General features: G+C 40.7%; 2 protein-coding genes across 3 annotated transcripts in view; one reads left to right on the top strand and one right to left on the bottom strand.

Moving 5' to 3' along the window:
* Window positions 1-14,773, bottom strand: part of LOC101145584 (Down syndrome critical region protein 8) — a 37,586-nt gene extending 22,813 nt beyond the window's left edge. Inside the window, exons 1-2 of one of the 2 annotated variants that reach the window (XM_055374020.2) lie at window positions 14,719-14,773; window positions 11,324-11,423 (exon numbers count right to left, since the gene is read on the bottom strand). In XM_055374020.2, coding sequence (XP_055229995.1) covers window positions 11,324-11,403 — 80 coding nt within the window. In that variant the 5' untranslated portion in view covers window positions 11,404-11,423; window positions 14,719-14,773. Of the gene's footprint in view, window positions 1-11,323; window positions 11,424-12,134; window positions 12,271-14,718 lie in introns of those variants that run through there. The other variant, XM_031005236.3, reaches the window with a different exon arrangement.
* Window positions 12,238-19,391, top strand: part of LOC129529368 (Down syndrome critical region protein 4-like) — a 67,582-nt gene continuing 60,428 nt past the window's right edge. The window contains exons 1-2 of the mRNA XM_055374019.2: window positions 12,238-12,609; window positions 13,315-13,416. Coding sequence (XP_055229994.1) covers window positions 12,404-12,609; window positions 13,315-13,416 — 308 coding nt within the window. The 5' untranslated portion in view covers window positions 12,238-12,403. The remainder of the gene's footprint in view (window positions 12,610-13,314; window positions 13,417-19,391) is intronic.

The following is a 19,391-nucleotide window of genomic DNA, read 5'->3' as shown; positions in this document are numbered from 1 at the left end:
TAATACATACATATATATATATATATATATTCTGTTTCTCTGGAGAACCTTGTCTTATTTCAATATAAAAGCGTTCCTCACAGGTGTGAGATACAGGTGCAAACCTGGATGTCTGTTGTGACTTAATTTTAATGCATTTTTTTAGGACAATGTGAGAAGTCTGGTAATGATCTGACTGGGCTCTGAAATGAGGCAGAGCAGGTAAAATGATTGGAAATGAGCTCACGTGTATCCACCCCCCAGGGATACTTTCTGGCCTTTAATGAACATAATGTTTGGCAAGTTGACAAATGCACTGGACCTCCCTGAGTTCCCAGTGTGATCATGTTCACGGGAAATGAAGGGACACAGCCCCCCGCCCAAGCTCTTTCCACTCTTCTTTTTCTGTGCTGTAATTAAAGCTTTCCAATATCAGGGACTTAAACACTTGAAAGATTTTCTTAAGGGAACGCAAGAAATGTGAAGCATCTCAATTTTAATTAAAAGGAAGGACCTTATGACAAAAGTGAATAAAGTATGGTGCTGATAATTATCAATTTAAAAGCACAAAAATGGTATTTCTAGTTAGGAAATAAGTACCGGTTCACCCTCTTATTTAATCCATCACATTTTAATTTCCTTCTTCTTTCTATAATTGAGGAATAGCTGCCAGATTTGGGAACAGAGAACTGTATCCTTCTGCTGTGAAAGAAGGGGGCTCTTTTCTTAATAGTCACCTAAGCAATTAAAGCCTTGGAACTGGGCTCCCTTTGATAGGTTTTTCTGCTTGCCACTTCCTCACTCTGCCAAAAATAAGGAGGTTCATTAACCTCACACTGTTAGGAAACAGGGCTCATCACCGAGAAGTTCAGAATGTGGTTTCTTCTGTGTGCTGCAGATGAAGGATTGCTTTTCCTAAGGTGTTCTCTAGTCAGGAGCCAACAGAATCCGAAGTCATCTGACTTCTTCCTTCTTTTAATCATCCCCTGTGGCTCAGTTTCCCCACCTCGTATGAAAGATCCTTAATGAAGCAGCATAGAGCATCTCCAAATAATAATGCTCAATGCATAGCAGTAAAATAAGTGCAACATTTGGGTTTATTTTAGAGTGGTGTGGTATTAGAGGTGTTAGGGCTTCTTTCCAGAGCAGGGGGTGGGAGTAGAAAGGGAAGCAGTTGGGACATTTGTTCATGTCTTTCCGGTTTATTATGCTCAAGCAGAGTAGAATTGTCCTAAAATATCATGTTAAGTAGCCAACCACTAGGGCTCCCAGATGCCATAACATTTGATAGCCGTGATTTTTAACACTTGCAGTCCCTTCTTAGCTGTTGAATTAATTAACGATACCTTATTAAAGCCAATCAAGCTTTGAAGATGTTTAGAATGAAAACTTAACTTTTTTCCCTCCTTCTTTTCTTTCCCCCACTTCCAGGGGGTAGTATCACTCAGAGTAAAATCTGGCCATCATTTAAGCATTCTTAGGCAAACATTAGTCTCTCGAAAATGTCAGATGGGTATACTAAGAGAGGGCATTTCAGACTATGAAGCATGAAATGTCAAATAACCTACCACAGAGTACTAAAGTGACAAATCACACGTAGGCTGCACACAATTTCTCTATTCTGCACTGATAAGAATGAGGGATTCTTTTGAGATATACCTTTAGGTCATGACACCATGCTGTTGTGGACAAAATGGGGCTCAGAGATTAACTATGGATTATTGTAAGAAGGAAATAAAATTTCTTTCTTTTTTTTTTTTTTTTTTTGAGCAGGGTTTCTCCATTTCAGTACTCCTGACATTTTGGACTGGATTATTCTTTGTAGATGGGAACTGTCCTGTGTGTTTTAGGCTGTCTAGCAGCAGCTCTGGCCTTTACCTACTAGAATCCTGTACTAGGGGACCCTCCCTATTGTGATAATCAAAATGTCCCCAGACACTGCCAGATGTGCCTTGGAGGGGTGGGGAAAAGAGACTAAAATCTGTGGATTAGGACCACTGCCCTAGAATAATGTGGCCTCAAGTGGAATGTATGAGAAAACAAAGATCAGAGATCCCCTTTAAATTCTAAATACAGTATGCAGTTAAAGTTGAAAACATGCTATTCAAATCCCCAAGTATTCCTTTTTTGTCACTTTAAATGTATTTGCAAATAAATGAGAACATCTATAACTATGATAAAAGTCATTCTGAAATAGCAACATTTACAGCATTTGCTTCTGAAACAAAGACAATGTTTGAATTTCCTTTGCAAATGCACAATAGGCATGTTCACATTTACTTCTTAGGAGAATAAGAAGAAATTAGCCTCAGTAAAATGAGCATAAAATAAAATTATTCCCTCATAAAAATAAATAAATGATCTCATGTTGCCTGTTTTCTATATAATTATACCTAGAGTTGTACATGATTGCCAATTAATTGATCCCTCTTTAAGCACAAAATCTCCATTGCTCCACTCCCTTGAAATTTCCTTGGCTGTTATATTTTATGGATACTACCAGACATTGCTACCTACAAACAAGATTGACTCTTTTCTCTCCATGTCTAGATGGTTCTCTCTGAAGTATATAGTCAGTTGTTGCTATTTTAATGCTGTTCAGTACAGAGAAATGCTACACCAACCAAAGGAATATTCTTGCTTCTTAAGCCAGCACAAACCACCAGCATTTGGGTGTACATGATTATGCTTTAAATTTCTTAAAATTTCTCTGCTTGTGTAAAAAAATTCAGTTGCCCATACATCTAATCTGCAGAGCCTGGGGTTTACAAACTTATAAACTTGCACTGGGGAAGCCATCCACAAGTTTATACTTAGGCGAGGGGTGTTACTTCAATAAGGAACGGTACTACAGAGCTTCAAATATCCTTCCCCCCATGTTTCCATTCCAACCCTACTTCAACACACACACACGCACATGCACACTCACACAGAACCTTATTTCACCCATTTTCCCAAAAAGGCACTGTAAACAAGAGTAAGAACACTTATTTCCGTCACCATTCAGAATATCATTCCCCAGCCCCCTATGGACCACAGCTCCTAAGTGAATGTGATGTCGCCAAAAGCCTTTCTGGGCACATGTGGCTTGATCTGTCGGATTGAGATCTGGCATCTCCCGACATGTATTTCAGACGGAACGTCAGAGAGACTCCTGAGACACACAGACACACTGCTAGCATCACACCTGGCCTTTGTTTCCTGCAAGGAACACCAAGGTCATGCCTGCAGTCCAACCATCTGATGAATCTGACAAGGTAAGCTTGCTGGGGCCCCAGGTGCCTGGAAATTGGGCCAGAGGAGTCCCACATTCCCTCTTCCCGGCATGTGTCCCTAAGCTAAAGGAGCAGTGCCCCAGCCCAACAGAGCTGAAGGAAACTGACATTCGCTGGTTCAAACCCCTACTGTCAAAGAAGAGGAGACAGAGACCAGGAAGTTTAAGAAAAGCATTCGATATCCTACACTTAACAACTCCAGAACAGGTGACTGTATTGAGAACCAAGACATCTGACTTCATTTTGCCTCATTTTTTGTGTGTGCAAGGAACTGTTCTGAGACCCACTAGGTATACAAAGACGTATAAATTATGGACTCTGCCCAAGGAGCTTACAACAGTGTGAAAAAAATAACTCAGAACAAAAGATGCAAAGAGACCAAGCCCATAATTGAAGAAACAACTCAGCAGGTGTTCAATTGTGCAAATTAAATTATATGCATGTCAGTTAGTCTTGTTCAGTGGGACTGATTCATGTCTCTTCAGGCAAAGGTGCTCAGGAACATTTATACAGAGACAATTAAATTTAAACTGGACTTTGAAGGATGAGCAGCTTTTGACCAGGTGCAGAGGGAAAGAGAAGTAAATCCAGATAGGTAAATAGCAAGTCAGGGCCAAGAGAAACAAATAACCCAGTTTGTTGATTTAGAGATATAAGGGTGGTAAGGAAGAGTACTCATTATAGAGCAGGATATCTTGGGCTCTAATTCTATGGCTGAACTTTGTCAGTCCAGTCGGTCATTCTTAAGCAAGAGATAACCCCACAGAGCCTCAGCTTCCTAACTGTATGTGCAGGTAGTGGTTCCAGCCCATGCAGTGGCAGAGAGGATTCAATGAGATTTCTTATACATCATGCAGAAAGCAACAGAAGCCTCTCTGTCCTTTGAATTCCCCCATCCCATGCTCTGGGGGAAGTTCAGAGACCACCCCAAGATTTCTGCAAGTATCCAATGGCTTATATGATTACTTTCCAGTCTCAAAACCTCTCTCTCCAAGGTCTTCTTCTCTCTTATGTCTCTCCTTTCCTGAGTTCTCTTGGCTCACATTGACCCAGCTTTGAGTGCCACGTGCAGAATGCCACTGTGATCAAGGATGGGAACAGATGGAGTGTGAGTGTTGGAGGCAAGCAGAACTATTTGAAAGTTATTGCACTGACTGGGTGTACCAGTTTCCTAGGGCTGCCTTAACAAATCACCACTAACTGGGTGGCTTGAAACAGGAGAAAGCCCTTCACAGTTCTGGAGGGGCCTTCTATATGAAAGCATTTGCAGGGTTGGTTCCTTCTGGGGGGTGTGAGGGAGAGTCTATTGGGTGCCTCCCGCCTAGCTTCCGGTGATTGCTGGCATTGCTTGACTTGTAGACACTCCAACTCTGCTTCAATCATCACATGGCCTTCTCCCTCTGTGTGTCTGTGTCTAAATCTTCCTCTTCTTATAAATATACCAGTCATTGCATTAGGGCTCACCCTACTCCAGTAAGACCTCATTACTTGATGATATCTACAAAGACCCTATTTCCAAATAAGGTCCCGTTCCCAGGGTTAGGACTTGAACATATCTTTTGGAAGATGCATTTCAACCCACAACACTGAAGATAATCTAATAAAAGTCTGGAGTAACAACCATCAGTTATATAGGAAAGTCGGGAGACATGACAAGGTGTCCTGAGGACAAAATCAACTCATCCTCTTGATGTGACTTTGAGTGACAAGAAGGAGAATAGGATGATGGTAGATTTTGAGCTTTGTTGTGTTTATAAGTGACAAAAATCCTGTGTATTACTTGGCAAGTGCATAATACTTTCTCCAGTAGCTGGTGCAGTAGTATCTAAGTTCCATGAACAGAGAAACAATTTTGCCTTGTGTCTACCCTTAATACATAGGCTTTCCACAAAATGTATGCAGGGGAGAGAGGAAAGGATAGAGGTAAGGGAGGACAAGGTGAGGTTAGAGAAGAAGGGATGGGGCAAGGATGGAAGAAAGGTGGGAACTTAGAAGCTATGATGGTTAAAGAGATTCACATTTGAATCAGAAGATCCACCATCACCAGTGTGGACAGGCATCATCTAATTGATTGAGGGTCTGAATAGAACAAAAAAGTGGAGGGAGGAGGAATTCTCTGTCTCTCTCTTTTTGAACTGGTCCATTCATCTTCCTCGGCCCCCAGACATCAGAGCTACTGGTTCTGGGCCTTTGGACTCTGGGACTTAGACCAGCAGCTCCCTTGGTTGCCAAGCCTTCAGACTCAGACTAAATTGAACCCTCAGCTTTCCTGGTTCTCCAGCTTGCAGATAGCAGATGGTGGGACTCCTTGCTCTCTGTAATCAAATAAGCCAATCTCCTCCTACATGTATTTCTGTCCTGTCTGTTTGTGCTGCTCTAACAAAACACCTAAGACGAGGTAGTTTATAAAGACCAGAATGTTTATTTCCCACAGGTCTGGAGTCTGGAAAGTCCAAGATCAAGGCTGGCTGGTTCCATATCTAGTGAGGGAATGCTCCATCAGTGGTGTTTTTTGGTGGTATCCTTATGTGACAGAAGGCTGAAGGGCAAAAGGGCCTAATCCATTTCTTTCCAGCCCTTTTATAAGGCACTCATCTATTCATGATGTGGAGCCATCATGGCTTAATCACTTCCCAAAAGGCTCCACGTTTTAATATCACCTCAATACGGATTAAGTTTCAACATGAAATTTGGAGGGGACACATTCAAACCACAGCACTATGTATATCCCATTGGTTCTGTTTCTCTGCAGAACCCTGACTCACACAGAAGGGGAAACCATCTTCAGAGTAAATAAACATTTGTTGTCAACAATGCTTTGTATATATTCTTGATTCCCAAGAGCCAGTTGGAAATACGCTACTAGATCTCAGGCAGATCTTTCATATCCTTTTGGAATCTGGAATACAAATGACATAAACAATGACAGAGCTCAGAAGTGGAGACAGGATGGTAACAAGAGGTTTGGGAGTCATTTTTTCTCACCCCTCTCCTCCCTGGAAGAAGGATGAAATGAGATCCTCGCACACAAAGGATTGCTGGACGTTGCTGCCTTAAGTCTTGCCCATAGACAGTGTTGACAGTACAGGTGAAAGGCACTTGAGTTATGGGACTTTCAAGCCCCTGCGAATCCTACCTGTCCTGTGGATGTGTGAAGAGACCCACTTCACTATTCTGCTTCCCCAAATCTGAGAAACAGAAGTAATAAAGTCACTGTGAGTTATTTATTTTTCATTGCCTCAGATGAAATTGGACTGTGAAAATACTTAGAGACTTCAGATTTTAATTGTGGCTAATTACATACAGACTCATAAAATAGCAAAACAACCCCTAAGGCCAAATTAGAGGAAGGTGGAGCTGCATTTCACAAGGTGAATTTACTAATCGTATTCACGCTTTGTGTCTGCAAGCCGCATCTGCTTATTACCTAGCAAAGACAGGTGTGTGGGGGTAAAGGGGTGCTGTAGGAGAGTGAGTGGGCTTCTATTCTAGCTTCTGAGGCATTCCAAAACAGAGGTCAGCTTGCTAATTTTTTCCTATGAAAAGTACAAACTGCAGCAATGAGACCAGAATGGCCTATGCAGTGTTCTCACCTAGAGGGCGCCAAAGTGCAGACCAACAACCCTCTCACCGACCGAGGGAGCCGACCGAGTCACGAGCAAGTGGGGAGGTGACTTGCATTACCTATTTCACCATCATTCTGGAGTTCAGGATGTCTAGAATCATCATTCTCCCTAGCATGAAGTTGCCACTTGTGTGTGTGTGTGTGTGTGTGTGTGTGTACACAAACACAATATATATGTGTATTATTTTGTATATATGTGTGTATGATATTGTACACATATATATTTTTTAAATTTTCATTTTTTAAAATTTCTGCCTTAACCATTCCAGAGCTGGGTACTAGACAACTAGGGACCATCCCTAGAGCTTAGAGCCCACCAGGATGATTCAAACTAGCCCATCCTAAGCTGCTCACCTGCCTTCCCCGAGGAAACCTCAGTAAAGGCTTTGGTTGAATGATTTCCTGAGCCCCTGCCTCCTGCCTCCTGACCACTCTGGTGTTTTTTCCCGTGTGGTCCTGCGTGGCATGGCGTGCCTCCTCTTTGTAGGACCTGTGAGTATAATACACTGTCTTCCTGAGCCTCCCCTGTGTCTCCTCCGTGGCTGCATGTGACTGACCATCTCATAAAAAGAATACAAAACAGCCATGTTCATTATTATTCAGCAAATGAAATAAATATTTTTAATGCGTATATGCAAAATGCTGCAGATAATTGTAGAAAATCAAATACGGATGAAATCCTGTCAAGAAACTCAAAGTCTTGTAAGAAAATAAAACAAGCACACAAATGACAAGGTCGAAAGTGGTGAGTGCCAGAAACAACACAAAGTAAGGGCTGTAGAAGGAGCACCTCTCACTTATGTTTCTTCTGAGCCATGAACTAATCGCTTGAGACATTAACAGTGAGTTTGGAAGGAAGCACATTTCCTAGGTAGCATATTGGAAAACAGTATCATCCCTAAAGAAGCCACTGTAATAGTGGATTTCCAAATGATTTATAATTTTTTTAAGGTTTTGTTCACTGATGGGCCCATTCACCTGTAACAGAACCTGGTACATAGTGGCCTTCAGAAAATATCAGTTGGGATGAACTAAATTGTTCTTTAAAATGTTCAATAGAAAAGAAATCTGTCATCTTCAAGTGTAATAAGCACTTATAAAATCCAGTAGTTACGCCCTCCCACACACAAAGTTTAAGACATTTAGCAGTGTTATTGAATTTGATATTTTACAAATGCCTTTAACCCTAGAAGAATGAATGATATGGATGCTTTGCAGCCTCTAACTTGATGAAGACCACCATAATGGATGTGTAACCATGTATAAGAATGTTCCATGTCAAAAGATAAATCAGAACAAAACAAAAACCAGAAAATAACAAGTGCTATCAAGGATGTGGAAAAACTTCTGTGCACTGCTATTGGGAATATAAAATGGTGCAGCCACCACAGAAAAGAATATGGTGGTTCCACAGAATTAAACATAGAATTGCTGTATAATCCAGGATCCCATTTTTTGCATATATAGCTCAAAGAACTGCAAGCAAAGATTGAATAAATACTTGTACACCTATATTCACAGCAGTATTATTCACAACAGCCAAAAGGTAGAAGCAACCCAAGTTTGCATCAACAGATGAACAGAAAAACAATATGTGGTCTGTTCATACAATGGAATATTATTCAGCCTTAGAAATTTCGGAAAGGAATTCCAAGACACGCTATTAATACAACATGGATGAACCTTGAAGACATTATGGTAAGTGGAATAAGCCAGTCACAAAAGGACAAATACTGCATGATTCTACCTATGTGAAGTACCTAGAGTAGTCAAATTCCTAGAGGCAAAGCAGAATGGTGGGTGCCAGGGGCTTACAGGAAAAGAGAACAGGGCATTATTGTGTAATGGGTACACAGTTCCAATTTTGGAGGATAAAAAAAGGTTCTGGAGGTGGATGGTAGGGATAGCTGCACAACAATGCAAACTTACTTAATGCCATTAGGCTGTACACTTAAAAAATGGTTAAAATGATACACTTTATGTTATGTATATTTTAACATATACGTATGTTATGTAATTTTTTAAAAACCAATTTTTTTCTTTTTTTGAAAATTACATATGTTTAAAACATATGTTTTAAAAATTACATATGTTATGTAATTTTTTAAAAACCAATTTTTTTTTCTTTTTTTTTGAGACGGAGTCTCGCTCTGTCTCCCAGGCTGGAGTGTAGTGGCGCGATCTTGGCTCACTGCAAGCTCCGCCTCCTGAGTTCACGCCATTCTCCTGCCTCAGCCTCCTGAGTAGCTGAAGCCAATTTTTTTAAGTTCCAGGTACACAAGAAGACTTATATTCTCATGTGTATTAACAATGGAAGTAAAATAATCAGTAGTTTGGTATCTGTTCCCCTCCTCCTGCGCAGTAAAATGGAAGATAAAAGCAACATTAATGTTCATACTTGGAATTATTAAGTAAATCTAAATTTTTAAGATTAAAAACAAGGGTAGACAAAAGTAGCAAATCTTGGAGAGCTCTGAGACAGAAATCTCTAAATCTTATATTAAGTGAAAAACTTCAATTTAAACAAAAGCAAAAGGAAACCCGAGTTGATGCAGAGACATTAACAGCTCATGTTCAGTTTCCAAAAACTGCCGAGTTGGAACTCATTGCTCTAATCAGCACCTACTAGGAACAAGAGACAACCTGCAGTTACACTGGTTTTCAAAAAGCACATATGTATGTTTATTAGCTTGACAGGGGGGAACACATATGTGAATACTTGTATTTAATATTTCCTAACCTTCTGTATAATGTCCACTTTAAGGAATTGAGACTAGCTCTGATTTTGCCCTCTTTGACTTTTAGGGTCAATAAGCTTTATTAAGGGCAATTTAGTGTCACAGGAAGAGAAAATTTATAACCCTGATCAATGAGGAATACAGAGGACACAAAGGTACATACATGTGATGGAGACCTATATCAAAAATGCTGTTATCAGTCAGAGTGCTGGCAGGAAACAGATGGTACACTCAAACCAGGCAACTGAGCTAAGGTTAATGAAGGCCTATTTACACAGGTGTGGGTGGGGCTATGGGAACCAACAAGTGACACTGAAACACCCATGGGCAGCACTCCCTGGAGAGCCATTACCTCCCCTATGGCTAATGGGACTGTAAGGAGAGAGGTCACCGGACCCCACAGAGAGCTAGAGGAGACGACTGAGGGGTAGTGAGCTTCACACAGGAATGTAGCCCCTGCCGACGGATGCTCGTGAGGAGCATCCGTACCTCAACCATTCTGTCCTCCTGCCCCAACTTCCTCTGTGCCTCCATGGGCCAATGGGAAGCCAGAGGGTAACAGAGCCCAGGTGGGGCTGTTCGTAGAGGTCAGTGTTCTGGGGTTCAGAACATGGTGGGGAGGGGGGCAGGGAATCTAAAGGGTCAGACACAGAATGTCAAAAACATCCTTATATGTGGTTTCTTCTAGTGCTCTTAAACTAGACTCACTAACCTACTGTGTTTTAAAATACAGCTTGCCAAAGTCTGTGTTAATATTATTTAACTTTGATGTGTATCTGTGATGGTTAGTTTTGTGTGTCAACTTGACTGAGCCATGGGATACTCCTAACAGGTTGAATGTTATTTCTGGGTGTATCTGTGAAGGTGTTTCTGGAAGAGATCAGGATCTGAGTTGGTGGACTGATTAAAGCAGATGGCTCTCCTCAATGTGGCTGGGCCTCATCCAGTCCATCCAGGGTCAGAATAGAAGAAAAAGGGAGAGGAAGGGAGGACTTTTTCTCTTTGCCTGATTGAGCTGGAATATTGATCTTCTGCCCTCTGTGCTTCTGGTTCTCAGGCCTTTAGACCTGGGCTGCAATCTATACCATCGGCCCTCCAGCTCTTAGGCCTTTGACTTTCATCAGCTTTCCTGGGTCTCCAGCTTGCAGAGAGCAGATCATGGGGCTTCTCAGCCTCCACAATCACATGAACCAGTACCTGATAATAAATTGGTTCTGGTTTTTCCAGAGAACCCTGATTAATATACTATCTGTGCATTCACTTAGGAGAAACAAAGACGTTAAATGTGAAAAAAAAAAAAGAATTGAGTCACTCAGAAGAATCATACTATAGTTGCCCATCATATATTATAAAGAACAAAGTATTCTAAATTATTTACGAATAAGAATTCTACAAAGAAAATGACTGATTATCTGCACTTACACAAAATATTTCATGGAAATTTTATTACCGTGCTCTTTTTTTTTTTTAATTTAACCATCATTATGTTGTGCATTCATCATCTGGAGTTTTTAGTTGTTTAGAATTCCCTGTTGGCAGCCAAATTCCTGTCTGGGAAAATGTATGAGCCAGCCTTCATTTTCCACGATGACTTTCCAAGGAACCATTACAATTAAGAGAATGTAAGTTACTCATCTCCAATAACTGTACATGAAGCAATATTCCGAGGATTTGTTAACTGTCTTTGACAGGAATCATCTACTCACAGTAGGTGCTTAATAAATGCCATCTTGAATGAATGAAGACCCTTTCTCACAGTAACAAAGTTGGGTCCAGGCTCCTTCATTTTTGCTCAGCAAGATGAAGCTAAGGAAACAGGAAATAAGTCATCAACCAAATCATAGTAACAAATCGTTCTATTCCATTCTCCATAATTCACCCTTCAGTCCAGGGGAACACTAACAATTGCCCCTCCAGATACAAAGAAATTGCCTCCTCTGAAGACAGCTGCCTCACCTAAGGCCACATTTCCTTCCAGGTTGCCCCACTTCCAATGAGTCACTGACTGGCAATCCATAAAGGTCGGCCCTCTTGCCTCAACTCAGCATACCTCTGACAGATCGTCCCATCTTCCCGTCTCCCTTGAGGTTTGACTGGGGTTGCTGCTGACCCGGTGATACAGGATTTAAGAAGAAAGTACTTAGGCAGATAGTGAAGGTATAGGAGTCCTCAGTAAGGTTTTCCTTTTAATGAAAAGCAGCCCCCAAATCATTTTCTTTTCTAACAAAAAGCAACCTGGAAAATCGAGCTGCAGACACAGACAAGCAAGCTGAAAGCTTGCACAGGCAAATGCCGGCAGTTGTGCCAATAAAAATATACTACCTGGGGACGGCGCTGTGGCTCACGCCTGTAATCCCACCTACTCAGGAGGCTGAGGCAGGAGAATCGCCTGAACTTAGGAGGCGGAGGCTGTGGTGAGCCAAGATGGCGCCATTGCACTCCAGCCTGGGCAACAAGAGCGAAACTCCGACTCAAAAAGCGACAACAGCAACAACAACAACAACAACAAAACACTACCTGGGATTAGGCATGTTCTAAATGGCAGCTCCATCTTCTCTTTTTGCCACCCATGTGTACAGAAACGAGTGGACAAGACGGCGCCCGCCAAGTGGGAAGCCTATTTGCATAACAAGATTAGGGTGGGGTGACCAGCATTCCCTGCGCGCTACGTAAACGTCACCCCTGGTCGAACCAATCTCTGGGCTCTACGTAAATCAGACACTGCCTCCTCAAGCCTGCCCGTAAAACCTGCTGCCTTCAGTCACGGGCCAGCCCTTCTCTTAAGGATGTCTGAGAGCTGGTCTCCTCACTATTTTAACTCTCACTCTTTTAACTCCTCACTCTTAACTCACCCATATGTGTCCATGTCGTTAATCATCTTGACGAGAGATGATGAACCCCGGATATTTACCCCAGACAGTGATGCCGCTTCACCAGCATTGCACTCTACTTCCCCGCTTCCTGATCCTGCCTCAGCTTCTCCTCTCCACAGGTACTGATCCCAAGAACAACCCGTAAGAAATGTCCTGCACGCTAATCTCCATCTCAGAGTCAGCTTCCCAGGGAATCCAGCAATTACGAAGCATTCAGCTTAATTTTGTTGATTGCTTTATGATTTTGTGTGTGTGTGTTTTAATATTGAAATGTAACATATATTCAAAAGTGTGGATAAAGTCTCCATGACGATTAGTTTCCTGTGTCATCATGGGGGCCAGGCTTTAGTGCCTTTTTTTTTTTTTTTTTTTGTGGTGAGACAGAGTTTTGCTCTTGTCACCCAGACTGGAATGCAATGGCGCGATCTCGGTTCACTCCAACCTCCTGGGTTCAAGTGATTCTCCTGCTTCAGCCTCCCAAGTAGCTGGGATTACAGGTGCCCGCCACCAAGCCAGGCTAATTTTTGTATTTTTAGTACGGATGGGGTTTCACCATGTTGGCCAGGCTGGTCTTGAACTCCTGACCTCAAGTGATCTCCCTGCCTCGGCCTCGCAAAGTGCTGGGATTACAGGCGTGAGCCACTGCACCCGGCCTTTACTGCCCATTTATTTAATCAAACACTAATCTAGGTAGTGCTGCAAAGGTATTTTGTAGATGTAGTTAACATCTACAATCAGTTGGCTTTACATAAATCTTACTTTTCATACTGTGAATGGGCCTTATACAATCAGAAGCCTTAAGAGCAAAAACTGAATTTTCCTAGAGAAGAAAAAATTCTGCCTAAAGCCTGCAACATCGTTTCCTGCCTGAGTTTCAGCCTGCCAGCTTCTCGTACGGATTCTGGACTTGCCAGCCCCACAATCATGTAAGCCAATATGCTAAAATAAATTTCTTAATATAATTCTTAATGTATATATCCTTTTGATTCTGTTTTTCTGGAGAAATCTGGCTTATACAGTCTCTTAACATGATTGTTTATCTGTCAATTTTTATTTTATGGCTATGTTATTAGGTATAAACAAATTTACGATTATTTCATATTAAACCTGAAACGTTGATTATTCTGAAACGAGCCAGTCTTTGCTTTGGTTTTGTAACTTTTGCTTTGCATAGTAGTTTTACCATCCCTTACTTTCAACCTGTCGATATCTTTATATTTAAAGTAAGCAGCTTGTTTAGCTTTGCTTGATATTATTACCTTCTCTGATGAGCTTTATATTTCAATTTGAATATTTAGTCTGTTTATATTTACTGTAATTCAAGGTTAAATCTACCATCTTACCATTGATTCCTATTTTCTTTGTTCTATGATTTTTTTGTCCTTCCTTAAAGTTTTTGGGTTTATTTAAATTTTTCTAATTACATTTCTTCTTCTATTAGCTTGTTATTTATATGTTTTTTTAAAAAATTGGTGTTTTCTCTAATTGGTGCAACATGCATTCTTGACTTACCAAAGTGCTATCGGTGTGTGTTTTAAAGGAGCTACTATAATTATGTATACAAGTAATGTTTATCTAGATTTACCACATAGACATTCTTATGATTGCTCTTCGTTACTTCCTGAATTTCCATGCTTTGCTCTACTACATGTTATTTACCATAATAAATGCATAACATTTATTACCTATAGCTCTAAAGGCAAACAGTGCAGTTCCAATTTTATCGATGAGGAAACCAAAGCTCAGGGAAATATAGTGAGAAAGAGTGTAGCTTGATAGCTAAAAGCATAAACTCTGGAATCCAATTGAATATTCCGCTTACTGGCCGGGCAGGGTGGCTCACACCTGTAATCTCAGCACTTTGGGAGGCCGAGGCGGGTGGATCACGAGGTCAGGAAATCCAGATCATCCTGGCTAACACGGTGAAATCCCATTTCTACTAAAAATACAAAAAATTAGCCGGGAGTTGTGGCAGGTGCCTGTAGTTCCAGCTACTGGGGAGGCTGAGGCAGGAGAATGGCGTGAACCCGGGAGGCGGAGCTTGCAGTGAGCCGAGATCGCGCCACTGCACTCCAGCCTGGGCAACAGAGCGAGACACCGTCTCAAAAAAAAAAAAAAAAAAAGAATATTCCGCTTACTGATCTTATCATTTTGAGAAAGTTATTTCGTGCTGTAAGCTTCTCTTTATCTATAAAATATCAAATAATAAGAATAAGAACAACACTTACCTCATTCTGGTTGTGAGGGTGAATTAAGAAACGTTGAATGTTTCATGAGACGTCTGGCGCATTGTAAGAACAAGCCACATGTTCATGCTGGTTATGATGATACCCAGCAGTGCCGTAATACGCACGTCATCCACTGTTGCTGCCCTGCCCACTGTGCTCCTCTAAGGGAAACGCTGCCTTCTAAAGCATGTTGAAGGAGGGAGAATTGAGCAATCATTGAGAAAGTGGTGGCACCACTTTGGCCAGGGATGAGATCTGACCCAAGGGCAGCCGGAATATCAGGCAGCCTGTGTCCTTCAAAGTGGCCTGGCTTCTACAACAAATCTCTGCTCTAAAGGGATTATGGTGACTATCTAAGACCATCAACTCTCTCCCATTAGCATCTGAACAGGGAAAGACTGGAAGAATGGGCTGGTTGGTAGCTATGGGAGAAATATCAGAACATATAAAGAGAAAGGGAACAGTACCCAGAGAGCAGTGGCTGGAGCACAGCTGGCACTGTATTCTTGCAACAAATCCTGACTACTGGGTAAGCCTACAAGACTGAAAGGGCTTGCCCAGCACATCTTCCCAGAGTTGTACAGTTGTTAAGTGGTGGAGATGATACTTACTCTCAATAGTTCAGACCCTGAAGACATGGTTTTTCTGCTCTGCCATTCAGCCTTCCCATTGATTATCTAGGTTGTCTAGAAAATTATCTAGACAACTATCTAGACTGAGATATGGGACAGAGATATGCATAAAGTGCATTTATGTTGCCTAAACTTTGTAAATGGCATGAAATAAAAGCTAAATGGACTATTAGGAAATCAGGTTTTTGTTGTTGTTGCTGTTTAGGAAAAACATTTGAATGGAAAGCATGACAGGATTAACGAGTCTAATTTTAATTTTTAGACCTAAGTCACTAATATCCTTATTGAAATATGGATTCATCTAGATTGAATTTAATTTTACTATTTTGCATATAATTACAGAGTCTTGGAAACTGTGGGGGAAAGTGTGCCCAGTCAATCTCTGCTTTCTATAAATAAGAAACCAGTAACATTTAATTCAGAGAAAGTAAATGTTGGCTCATAAAGGAGCAGAATATTCCTCCTCTGTAAAATAAGGATAATAATAGTGACTGTTAACATTCACTGGACCATCTCACTCCCATTCCCATCCAGAACTCAGGCCTCCCTGAATTCCAAAGCAATGCCCTGGTGATAGAGAAAGTTCTCCAGATTGGAGTTTTGGGAAATGTTATAAATGACTTAATGTATCAATGCACAATGGAAGTAGAACTATGGTATCTTAAGTCTCATTCCAAGAAGAAATCATCCTAGAGGGTGATGACACAGTCACCCAATGTATAGTATAATTCCTTTTCTAATCCTGTTCCAATACAAGCCTGGAAACTTAGACCCCAAGGTTAGAAACAATGGCTGTTACTGGGAAAAACTGAAAGCAGAGTTTTGAAATATAAAAGGTTTTCTTTCATGTTGTCATATCAATTTTCTGTTCTATTTTGTATTACCTTTATACTTGTAAAACCCTTTTTTCACTGTGAGATACACAGATATTCTGCTGCATATTCTTCTAAGATTTTTATGGTGGCTTATTTTTGACATTTAAATATTTAATCCACCTGGTATTTCTTTGGGGGTAATGTGTCAGAATACATGTCTGGGTTTACTTCATTATATTAATGTAGGTATTCTTTTCCCAGAGTTTCTATTTCATTTCATTGTTCCAATAATCTATTCTTGTGCCAAAACCACATATTTTGTCTATATTAGTGTTATGTTTCTATATATAACAGGGCAAATCTCACTGGTTAATCTTTTCTGTTTTGCATTTAAAAAATTTTTTCTGAGCTCTACTTATAAATTCATTCTTCTAGATGAATCTTAGTTTTACTTGAACACATTTAATAATAAATCTCAGTGGAAGTTTAAGTGCAATTGAGTTAACCCCATAAATGAATTTGGAAAAAATCGACATTTTTCCAATGTCATTTTTGCTACTACTACCATGACTACTACTACCATTACTGTAGTCTAGCTACCTGTAGCCTCCCAAGTAAACAGACTACAGGCACATGCCTCTATGTCTGCCTAATTTTTTTTTTTTTTTTGTAAAAATGTGATCTTGCAATGATGCCCAGGCTAGTCTCCAACTCCTGGCCTCAAACGATCCTCCTGCCTCAGCCTCCCAAAGTTCTGAGATTACCAGCATGAGCCACTGTGCCCAGTTTTCTTAATGTAGCTATAAGTTTTTTGTTTTTATTTTGTACTAGCCTTTATATTGTTTGCAAAATTATATATAAAGCTAGGTAGGCACTTAATAGTTTGTGTTGCCATTGTAAGTGGAAAATTATCTTCATTAAATATTATGAATAGTTTTATCCTAGTTTTCAGAGCAACCGTTAAATTTTATACATTCATTTTGTGTTTAGCCACTTAATTTTTAAATGGGAGAGTGACTTTCTTGGCAGAGAACCATCATATTTTGTAAATGTTAACCAAAGAAGGTAAACTTTTTCTCTTTCCTAATGTTGCATATCTTAATATGTTGGCTAAAATTTCTAGAATATTCAATGATAATGATGGTAGCAATCCTCTGGTTATTTGGTTCTTGGTTTCAGTGAGAACATGTAAATATTTCATTCCTGGGTATGGCTTTGGCTATTAATTTAATATAGAGATTCTGTCTCATATTGAGAAATAATACTTATGTTCTTGGTTATGCTGCCTGCTTCTCCTCGCCTCTGATAATAATGACTAAACTAATAGTAGTAATAGTAATGATTGCAGTAGTAATAGTAGCAATGATAGTAGTAGTAATGGTGGTGGTGGTAGTAGTAGTAACGGTAGGAGTAAATAGTAGCAGTAGTAGTAAGGACAGCAGTAGTAGTAATGGTGGTGGTAATAGTAGTAATGATAGTAGTAATGGTGGTGGTAGTAGTAGTAATGATAGTAGTAGTAGTAATGGTGATACTACTAGTAGTAATGGTAGGAGTAGGAGTAGTAATTATAGAAGCAGTAGTAGTAATGATAGCAGTAGTAGTAGTAATGGTGGAGGTGGTAGTAGTAGTAATGATAGTCGTGATAATGGTAATAGTAGTGGTAATGATAGTAGTGATGGTAGTGATGGTAGTGGTGGTAGTACTAATGGTAGTGGTAATAGTAGTGACAGTAGTAGTTATGTTATTAGTAGTAGTAATGGTAGTAGTTTTGATAGTAGTGGCAGCAATAGTGATAGCAGCTAGCATTTACTGAGCACTCATTAATACTTCACAAACATTTAATATAAATAGTCATCTTAATATCTATAATGTAGCACTGTTATTAATCCTAATTACACATAAAATGCAGAGGCTTAAAAACATCAACTTTCCAATGAGTGCTAGAGCTCAGCTTTGACCCTTGGTCTGCAAGAGTCTAGAGTGTGGAACACTAATTTTTGGTTACACAAAGAGCTGTGGTCCTCATGCTCCATGTGCCCTCTCTCACAGGGATAGCCTACTCATGTTGGCTCTGCCTGTGCCCCAGGATGATCGCCCATGCAGACAGCAGCCCCCAGGCTCCCTTGCTGGCTGCCCTCTGATTGTGTTTGGCCAGCAAGGGTCACTGGCATGCTATTGAGGGTGAGGAGAGAGAAGTAAAGGTACTTCATCCTCTCCATCTGTCACAAGTGTGATAGGCTGGGGCTGGTGTTACAGGCAGTAAAGGAATTTACCAAGATAGTTGTGGGTTAAGAAAGTCAGATTTATTGGAGAAAGTACAAAGATACAAGAGAGCAACAGGCAGCACAGCAGAGAATTTTGATAAGGTTATGCTGGAGAGGCTATGTACAGATAGGGTCATGCTGCTGGGGCTACCTGTAGAACAAGGTATTTGGGAACAGGATGTTGTGCAAGTAGGTTGTTTGTGGTTAGGTGTTTCTCAGAAAAATGGCTTGTCGGCCATCTCTTAGAACAGTGGCTCTCCCCAATCCTCATTCCTGTTCCTGCCAGCTAGAGCCCTTTTCTTGTATCTATTAACTTACCAGGACTCCATGTTCCCCGCTGACAGAACAACAATGACAAATCTTTGGCATTGGTATGGAGGTCTTATCTTCCAACTGCTTCCTGCTGACTGTGGGCACAGTGTGGGCCCTGCCTGTGATTATTGGTCTGTTAGGGGACCCTGTGGGTTATTGTCCTGAGTTATGGGACTTAGTCTGTTAAATGCCGCTGGAGGATAGAACTCAGGAAGAAAGAGCGTGTTAATATGGAATTGATATCTAGTGAGTCTAGAGGAGATTCATGGGATTTTCTGAGGGTGATTGGCTGATATCCTTGCATCATTAGGAGTTTGCTGTGGAATTGCTACATTCTGGAAGAAACAAATTTAACCAGTAAATTAAAGAGACAAAGGACTGAAGAGGAGAAGTAGAAGTATAAATGCAGCTGTCCTAGTAAAGGAAGGAACCATGTAAGGGAGAGGAGAGCAAACTTAGAAAGAGTTACACAACCTCAGATATAAGGAATCTCAAGCCGTTTAGAAGAATTATGACCGAAGAGGTCAACCTATAAAATACTACTGGGGGCAAAGGTCCCATTTGGAAGCCAGTAGGATTCCTGATCTGGAAGTTTATAAAGTGGCCATGCTGTATTACACAAGAAAATTCGATGTTTCCTTTTGAGAGTC

This window comes from Gorilla gorilla, chromosome 22, assembly GCF_029281585.2.
Source record: "Gorilla gorilla gorilla isolate KB3781 chromosome 22, NHGRI_mGorGor1-v2.1_pri, whole genome shotgun sequence".
In the NCBI taxonomy this organism is placed as follows: domain Eukaryota; kingdom Metazoa; phylum Chordata; class Mammalia; order Primates; family Hominidae; genus Gorilla; species Gorilla gorilla.
This window is presented reverse-complemented; position numbering and strand designations above follow the sequence as displayed.